Source organism: Diadema antillarum, unplaced genomic scaffold (assembly GCF_040938485.1).
Source record: "Diadema antillarum isolate AM-2024a unplaced genomic scaffold, OU_Dant_1.0 seq00001375_RagTag, whole genome shotgun sequence".
Lineage (NCBI taxonomy): Eukaryota > Metazoa > Echinodermata > Echinoidea > Diadematoida > Diadematidae > Diadema > Diadema antillarum.
Window position 1 is genome coordinate 35,419 of NW_027272135.1, and position 9,697 is coordinate 45,115.

Genomic DNA, 9,697 nt, shown 5'->3' on the forward strand with positions numbered 1-9,697 from the left:
CCTCTCACAATGTTCTTTGGAGCAAGAAGACCTCGCCTGAAAGGAAGTGTTGCCTCTTTGTTCTCTGGACTAATCCTCATTCAAGCTTGGATGGTATGCCTGGTGGCTTGCACACCTCTGTCAGACAGTCCTTTGTTCGCTATCTCATGCAACAATAGGCCTGATTACCGCAGGACTATGATTACCTACAGCAGAGAAGAACTACTGACAATTGGGAGTGGTTGCCCTGTCTTTCCAATCATTGACCCAAGTGTTATGTGTAGAATCCGCAGCTGTGGAGTGAATGCTATTCCCAGTACTCAGAGAGGTTGTCGCAGTGGCCAGAATAAGCGCTTCATTAGGAATCCTGTTTCAAATCCCAGTGCTCAAAGGGGACATTTTATATGTCAATGCCAAGATGGAGAGAAGTCAAATGTGAAATTTGGCATGGTCAATGCAAGGTCAATTCGGAACAAAACCTGCTCCCTCGTTGACTATGTCACGAACGAGAAATTAGATCTTTTTGTTATAACCGAGACATGGTTGAAAGATATCGATGATGCCCACAGGGCTGAAGTGACCCCACCAGGATAAGCTTCTCGATCATCCTCGGCCATCCCGACCTGGTGGTGGCATAGCCCTCTTGGCTAGAGATGGAATACAAGTGATGAAGTGTGAACTGAAACCTTACCAATCCTTTGAATATTCAGAATGGAACATCAAGTATGAATCTTTCCGCTTGTGTTTGGCAGTCATTTATAGGCCACCATTCATATTCAGCTAACCATCCAGTCTGAATAAACACTTTCATCAGAGAATTTGGTGAATACCTCGAGTCTCTTGTCCTGTCTACAGATCCGCTTCTGCTTACTGGTGACTTTAACATTCATGTTGACGTACCAAGTGATCCATCATCTTCCCAGTTTGTTGATCTTTTAGAGTCTTTAGGCTTACAGCAGCATGTCGTCGAGTCCACATGAATCAGGCCATATCTTGGATCTTGTTATCTCTCGTCAAGCAGAAAACATTGTTTCTTGCCAGCCAATGCCACATCACTTTCTCTCAGATCATTCTTCTGTGATTTGTCATCTGAATGCTGAGAAGCCTGCTGTGCCTGTGAAGGAGATTTCATATCGGAAATTAAAGTCTATAGACCTGGATTCATTGAAAGATGACCTACGTTCATCCAGACTTTGCACTGACACTCCAAAGGATCTACATGAACTTGTTGACTGCTATAACGCAACCTTGTCACAAGCCCTGGATGATCACGCTCCTCTCTTGACAAAGAAGATCTCATCACACAGTCTTGTTCCTTGGTACAACAATGATGTGAAGACAGCTAAAAGGCTCAAGAGACGAGCTGAGCGTAAATGGAGGCGCACATGTTCTGACACTGATCTTGCTGAATATAAGGAGAAGAGAACATGCGCGAATAATGTGATGAGCGCTGCACGGCACGACTTCTACACATCATTCATTGACAAGCACAAGTCCAACCCACGTGAACTGTTCCAGTGCACAAAATAAAAAGCTACTTGGACGTAAACAAGATGTTCCTCTTCCTCCAAATCCTGATACTGTAGCTCTAGCAAACGACTTTGGGAGTTTCTTCATGCAGAAAATTGAATCAATTCGCCTGAAAATTGATGAACTCACTCCAGATGGATGTCCCACTACATCTCCCTCCATGTCCAGCTCTGTCTTCATGTCCTCCTGATGACATTGTGCTTGACCACTTCTCCACCTTATCAGTCACAGATGTCAAGGCCCTTGTTGTGAGGTGTGGAAAAAAGTCTTGCCAGTGTGATCCAATGCCTTCTCAACTTGTTGTGAGTTGTCTGGACCCACTTCTTCCAGTCTTGAGAGACGTCATTAACTTAGGGTCCTATCCCTACAGTCTGGAACATTCACTGAAGACTGGAAAGAGGCCTTCATTACACCCCTGTTAAAGAGACATGGATTGGAGTGTGACTTCAAGAACTACCGTCCGATTAGCAATCCCCTTACGAAAAAGTCCTGTGGTATTCCTGTTGTAATTACCACAGGACGGTACCACAGGACAGTACCACAGGACAGTACCACAGGAATTGTCCTGTGGTATTTTGGGACATACGACACGACAGTACCACAGGAATTCCTGTGGTATTTTGGGACGTACCACAGGGCAGTACCACAGGAAAGTACCACAGGACCGGTACCACAGAACAGTACCACAGGACAGTACCACAGGAATTCCTGTGGTATTTTGGGACGTACCACAGGGCAGTACCACAGGAATTCCTGTGGTATTTTTGGACGTACCACAGGGCAATACCACAGGACTAGTACCACAGAACAGTACCGCAGGAACTGTCCTGTGGTATTTTGGGACAGTACCACAGGACAGTACCACAGGTCGATCATTACCACACAGCATTTCCATGGTACCACAGGAGAGTACCACACAGGATAGATCGAAAAAAAAAATCTGGGAGAAATTTAGCCGCATATCAAGGAATATTCCTGATAGGTGAGTGATGGATTTCAGGACAAACATGGCCCTACTTAATAAGTAGCCTGTCCTACTCCTAACACATATAATCAAAGGAAAGTCTAATGGCCAAGTGCCAATCTAGTCCTATAATAGATCTATATAGTCATATTCTATTCCTAGGTAGCCATCGACCGTATCAATGGCCGTCTATCCGTAAAGCATTAAGGCATGGTTACTAACTCGATTATACTTTATTATCAAGATATGAAATTACACTTTCATAACAATATCTATGATATTGGGAATAACATAACATAATTAGACAATCTTTCATTAAGTTCAAAGTAAGTTCCATCATTAATACTTTGACTTTTTAAGTCATATATGTATTTTCTAAAATCTAGAGTGCTTTTTATGAATATTCATGAGCTATGTAAAAATTTGTACCACAGGAGTACCACAGGAGTACCACAGGAGTACCACAGGAGTACCACAGAAGTCCTTATTAAATTTCTCATGCTTTACATCAGCACTTTGACTAAATAGGTACTCTAGGAGTATAGGACAGGATAAGTAATGGCAAATCAATTGTTATAATTCACAGCATAACTCATCTATCAATTAATTGAGGAATATTAATATGTGCTTTTTTGTTTGTATTTTTGTTATAAATTTCAGTTGATTCTGCCTTACAATTTTCCTGTGTGTTACTGCTGTTTGATATTCTCCTGATGTGATAGTCCTCTGGTATAAAATGTTAAGAAAAAAAAAGAATATCCTGTAGCATTTTTCTGTGGTACTTACGAATTTAATTTGCTGTGCGGTACTTCTGTGTGGAATAGCACCATATCATGATTTTCCTGTGGGATTTTGGACAGTTCCTGTGGTACTCTCCTGTGGTATACATCGAAAATTACCACAGGAATTCCTGTCGTACTGTCCTGTGGTACGTCCCAAAATACCACAGAACAAGTCATGTGGTACTGTCCTGTGGTACTATCCTGTAGTACTTTCCTGTGGTACTGTCCAGTGGTACTGCCCTGTGGTACTGCCCTGTGGTACTGTCCTGTGGTACTGTCCTGTGGTACGTCCCAAAATACCACAGGACAATTCCTGTGGTACTGTCCTGTGGTATGTCCCAAAATACCACAGGACAAGTCGTGTGGTACTGTCCTGTGGTACTATCCTGTGGTACTGTCCCAAAATACCACAGGACAAGTCGTGTGGTACTGTCCTGTGGTACTATCCTGTGGTACTGTCCTGTGGTACTGCCCTGTGGTACGTCCCAAAATACCACAGGACAAGTCGTGTGGTACTGTCCTGTGGTACTATCCTGTGGTACTTTCCTGTGGTACTGTCCTGTGGTACTGCCCTGTGGTATTGTCCTGTGGTACTGCCCTGTGGTACTGTCCTGTGGTACGTCCCAAAATACCACAGGACAAGTCGTGAGGTACTGTCCTGTGGTAATATCCTGTGGTACTGTCCTGTGGTACGTCCCAAAATACCACAGGACAATTCCTGTGGTACTGTCCTGTGGTATGTCCCAAAATACCACAGAAGTCGTGTGGTACTGTCCTGTGGTACTTTCCTGTGGTACTGCCCTGTGGTACTGTCCTGTGGTACGTCCCAAAATACCACAGGACAAGTCGTGTGGTACTGTCCTGTGGTACTATCCTGTGGTACTTTCCTGTGGTACTGTCCTGTGGTACTGCCCTGTGGTACGTCCCAAAATACCGCAGGACAAGTCGTGTGGTACTGTCCTGTGGTACTATCCTGTGGTACTATCCTGTGGTACTGTCCTGTGGTACTGCTCTGTGGTACGTCCCAAAATACCACAGGACAATTCCTGTGGTACTGTCCTGTGGTACTATCCTGTGGTACTTTCCTGTGGTACTGTCCTGTGGTACTGCCCTGTGGTACTGTCCTGTGGTACGTCCTAAAATACCACAGAACAAGTCGTGTGGTACTGTCCTGTGGTACTATCCTGTGGTACTTTCCTGTTGTTCTCTCGAGTGTGGTACGTCCCAAAATACCACAGGACAATTCATGTGGTACTGTCCTGTGGTACTGCCGTGTGGTATACGTCCCAAAATACCACAGGACAATTTGTGTGTATACTGTCTTGTGGTAATGTCCTGTGGTAGTTTCCTGTGGTAATGTCCTGTGGTACTGCCCTGTGGTACATCCCAGAGTACCACACGAGCCTGTGACACAGTACCACACAGTTATGGTGTTAACATATATTTGTGTGGTACATTGTGTGGTACCAACCAGTACCACAGGGAGTACCACATGAGCCTGTAAAATAGTACCACACAGTTCCTGTGGTAACATTTATTTATGTGGTACATTGTGTGGTACTGACAAGTACTACAGGGAGTATCCTACAAGCCTGTGGTACAGTACCACACAGTTCCTGTGGTAACATTACAAGTGTGTGGTACATTGTGTGGTACCGACAAGTACCACAGGGAGTACCACAGGACTTTTTTGTTAGGGTCTGAGCTTCCTGTCCAAACTGGTCGAGAGTGCTGTTTGTGACCAGCTTCAGCATCACATGGGCAAGCATTCTCTGTTTCCTCTCTTCCAGTCTGCGTACAGAAAAAATCATAGCACTGAAACTGCTTTGTTGAAAATCAAGAATGACATTCTCCTCAACATGAACTCGCAACAGGTCACTCTACTTGTGTTGTTGGACCTGAGCTCCGCTTTTGACACCGTCGACCACAAAACTCTTCTCAGACGTTTGCACACCAAGATAGGGCTTTCCGGACATACACTGGAATGGTTTCAGTCATACCTGCTTGGTAGGAGTCAACGAGTAACCATCTGTGGCTCTCAGTCTGAGAGGTTTGACCTGCACTGTGGTGTCCCACAAGGATCCTGTTTGGGTCCCCTCTTGTTCTCCATCTAGACATCTGACCTGTTTGATGTCCTAGAAAAACATCTCCCGCGCGCCCACTGGGACTACGCTGATGATACTCAAGTTTACTTTTCATTCAGGCCTGATGGCAATGTTAGTGAAAGAGAAGCTGTAGAAGTGATGGAGTGCTGTCTCAGGGATATTCGAACTTGGATGGCAACAAACAGATTGCTAATCAACGATGATAAGACCGAGTTCCTCATCATTGGCACACGGCGACAACTCCAAAAGATCAACATTCCCAACATCACGATTGGCAACGCTAATATTGTTCCTGCATCTCATGTCAAGAATTTGGGTTGCATCTTCGATTCAACCTTGAACATGGATCAGCATGTCCTAATGACATGTAAGGCAGCCTTTTACCATCTGCACAACATCCGTCGAATTCACAAATATCTGGACAAGAGATCATTACTCACCATCATTCATGCCTTCATCACCAGCCGCCTCGACTACTGTAATGGCCTGCTCTACGGTGCCACTGCTACCCAGATTGAGAAATTACAGCGGGTTCAGAATGCAGCTGCCAGACTTGCCACAGGCACATCCAAATTTTCCCACATGCAACCTGTCCTCCGTCAACTGAACTGGCTTCCCATCAGGTCCAGGATCCACTACAATATACTTCTGCTCACTTTCAAATGTATCCATGGTCTTGCCCCTCCTTACTTATCTGATCTCATAACCATCCGTCACCCATCCCGGTACACCCTCCGCTCCTCACAAGGTATCACACTGAATCACCCAACTTCCAAGATGCTGGCCACACTTGGTGATAAAGCATTTTCATCTGCTGCTCCCAAACTGTGGAATCAACTGCCCAAAACTGTCCGCAGCCAGCAATCTCTTGTCACCTTCAAAAAACATCTAAAAACCCACTTGTTCCGTTAATATCAATAATCCACTGGTAAAGCGCATTTGAACATGTATGTTTATGGAAAATGCGCTATATAAATGTATTATCATTATTATAATTGCTAAGTTGTAAGCCTATATACAAACGAAAAATTGTATATTGAGCAACAACTAATATCAAATTCAACAACATCAAAGATTTATCTCTTACATTAAATCTTGTTAATATCATTCTCTCATTCACAGTGATATCAATATGAAAATAAGCGCACATGATATTTTTTCCTAATATAACTTTGTATCTGGGCAATATAACACAACATGTCAAATTGATTCAGCTCCGCTATATACACATTTCTTACAAATCATGTCGGAGGTAATTTTCCATTTCACTAAATTTTCTTTGAATGGTAAAATTCTATGTAATAACTCAAAACTATATTGCTTTATTTTAAACAACTTTCCAAACTTGAAATCAAACAACACCTTCCAATCAAATTTTTAAGGCATATGTAATATTTTTGTATATCACATTTAATTCATATTTCTTTTCATCCAGCAAGTAACAAATAAAACTGTTTTGTTTTTAAAGCTATATCAAATCAATTATATCCCCAGTATTTATCTGAAATAATATTCTTTATTCTTTATCTATCGGTCGAAGATGTCTCAGTAGCGATGATACTGTTCTCTTTGGTTCATTTTGCACATTTCGAGTGATATTTCTTCTTTTTTATTCTTGCTGTGCCAATAAGTCAAAAACGTGCGCGAATTTCACACACAAACCCATCCTATGTATACAAAGGTGATTAATGTAGCACGCAAATGGTTGGCGGAGGGTTGATCCTTGTATAAATCTATTCTCTTGAAGTGGGGCTAAATTCCATGCACCACCGTCACCTCGCCATTCAATGTCAGTGATATCTCTAAACTCCTTACAAAGGCAGTGGCGGATCCAGGTTGAGGGACACCGGGCGCCCCCCCCCCCCCCCCCTTATTCTTGTTAAAACAAAGGAAATAAAAAGTAAAAATGGGGCGCGTGCGCCCCTTTTAGTTTTGTAAAGGAGACCCTCTTTACGGAATTCCAGGATCAACCCCTATAAAGGCGTAGGGTCATCATTAAAATGTATCTGGATGACTCAAAGATTAGAACTGTTTTATCTCTGCTGATAATGCTATCGAGTTGTATCAGTTTGCGTCTATGATTATGTGAGTATGACTTGGCAACAGGTCATGGACGCGAGATGAAATCGGGCGGAGAGGGCGTCAGAACGATTCCATCGTTTTATTTTTTTTTTTTTTGGTAAATCTTTATACTATTTGCTTTAGAGGAATTATATACTCCGAAGGAAAGACTTTATACTATAGAGGATGCTTCCTTTCCATCCACGTGAAGCAAACATGGTCGTCTCATGCAATTTTGGTCAATCCAAATTCGACGTTTAAAGGACAAGTCCACCTTCGTACACATGTGGATTGAGTGAATGTAACAGTATTAGTTGAACACATCAGTAAAAGTTTGTGGAAAATCGGACAATCCGTTCAAAAGTTATGAGTTCTTAAAGTATCTGTGCAACCGCTGCAGGATGAGAAGACTAGTGTATGATGTCACATGCGTACAACGATAAAAGGAAAATAAAAAGAGAATTTCACAAAACTTTACTTTTTAAAGAAAGTGCACATTGCTTCGACTTGTCAATAATGTATGTTAAGGGTATGAATAATATCATTCCCCCTGCCTACTGAAAGGGAGAAGTCAAGTGTTCTTTTGTTATGCGAGAAAAGTGAAGATATATTGAATTTTGAAGTCATGTGACATCACATGTGACATCACAAGCTATAGTAGTCTTCTCATCCAGCCGTTACTGAGCAGAAACTTCAAAAATTCATAACTTTTGAACGGATTGTCCGATTTTCCTCAAAGTCTCATTGAATAGTCTAGTAATATTGCTGTATTCACTCAACCCACATGTTTATGAAGGCCTGAACTTGTCCTTTAAGTTGATGAAATAGTGGAAATTAGTGGACGTGAAGTTTGATTCAGGATTATATGACACCGCATATATTCCGTAAATGCAAGAGATCGAAGCTGCTGGTTGACTTCTAGTCTGAAACTGAGGCAACAGAAATTTTGACCTTTTTTCTGTTTCTTCATTTCTTTTTCCTTCTCTTCGATTTTGTTTTTTTAATAAGGGGATGCCGGCAGCGGCGGGTAAATGTTGAGAAAAAACCCCACATACAATATGGAAGAATCCCGCAATAATTTTTGTAAAACACATCTAGTGAATTTGGAGGAAAAAATCACAGTCTGTTCAAAATTTATAATGATTTTTAAAGTTTCGATGCCACCATCACTGGATGATAAGACTAGATGAATTATCATGATTTTATTATTAATGATTTTTCATTATTCCGAAGGTTCGTTCATCAGAAAATAAAAATCAGTTCTTTAGTTCCGAAACACACAAATTCCCCTTACCTGTATGTTCATTAATCCAAAATTGGGTTCGCTATTCGGACATGACTCCGTATAGCCCTCCCATCGTCAGTCTGAAGGTTTGTTTATCCGAAAATGGAATGAGGTTCTTTATTTCAAAGGTTCATTCATCCGTTAATCAAAAAATGAGCAACAAGAACAACAACAAAAACAACAACAAACGAACCTTCTGAATTACAAAAACTGATTTCATATTCTGATTAATGATGTGGTCCTCGAAATAACGTCAGCTCGATTCATGACGCAGAGTTGAAGTTAAACTGAAGCTGACGTTGAAGCTGAAGTTTATTGACTCAATTATCGCATTTGAGGTATGCGAGTTCAAAAGCAATATACAAACTGTGGAAACATTATTACCTATGTACGTCAGAAACGTTATTATAGGTATAACACCACCTGCGAGCTGAACTCATAGATATATACGTTTCCTAATACCATCGATATAGGCCTACCACATGAATTATCTTTGATAGTCACACTTGCACACACACACACAAAAATGAAAGTCATTATTTGTCATACTGGTTTGATATAGACCCTATATGATTAATCACTTATCAAAATATTTAACAGTCTCTTTATTGAATTTCGCTATCTTCACCAATGTCTTTTTAGCTGTTGTTATCCATTTTAAGTACGTTTGGGTATTTCCAAAAATATTTCTTCAGCGCTTGTTTAGAATTTTGAAAAAGCGGACATCAAAATAAATGATAACATTCATACACAATCCAGCCCCGTAATTACTATAGGGGAGATTCAGGAGGTTCCGTCCCCCCCCCCCCCCCCCCCCGTTAGCCAGCAGCCGAAAAAGCAAAAGAAACTAGAGAAGCACTCTGAGAGCGCAGACCTCCGCCAAGCATGCAAATCATTTTCACCACTGATCTTGTTCTTCCGTAGAGATATCAGTGATTTCCATGTGCCCATACGTACTGCATTGTGTGCTGAAAGTTGCCAGATTTCCCAA

General features: G+C 41.8%; 1 protein-coding gene across 1 annotated transcript; it reads left to right on the top strand.

Moving 5' to 3' along the window:
• Positions 1-1,643: 1,643 nt before the first annotated feature.
• On the top strand, positions 1,644-7,347 carry LOC139708816 (uncharacterized). Its single transcript, XM_071620770.1, has 3 exons — positions 1,644-1,811; positions 5,370-6,153; positions 7,325-7,347. Exons 1-3 carry the CDS (start codon positions 1,644-1,646, stop codon positions 7,345-7,347), a joined length of 975 nt encoding a protein of 324 aa, XP_071476871.1.
• Positions 7,348-9,697: the final 2,350 nt, after the last annotated feature.

Excerpts from the sequence above, each read along its gene's own strand:
- LOC139708816 (XM_071620770.1), top strand. The coding sequence starts at position 1,644 with ATGGATGTCCCACTACATCTCCCTCCATGTCCAGCTCTGTCTTCATGT. Across the intron at positions 1,812-5,369 it reads CAATGCCTTCTCAACTTGTT|ACATCTGACCTGTTTGATGT; the intron begins GTGAGTTGTCTG and ends TTCTCCATCTAG. Across the intron at positions 6,154-7,324 it reads CAAGATGCTGGCCACACTTG|GATCAACCCCTATAAAGGCG; the intron begins GTGATAAAGCAT and ends ACGGAATTCCAG.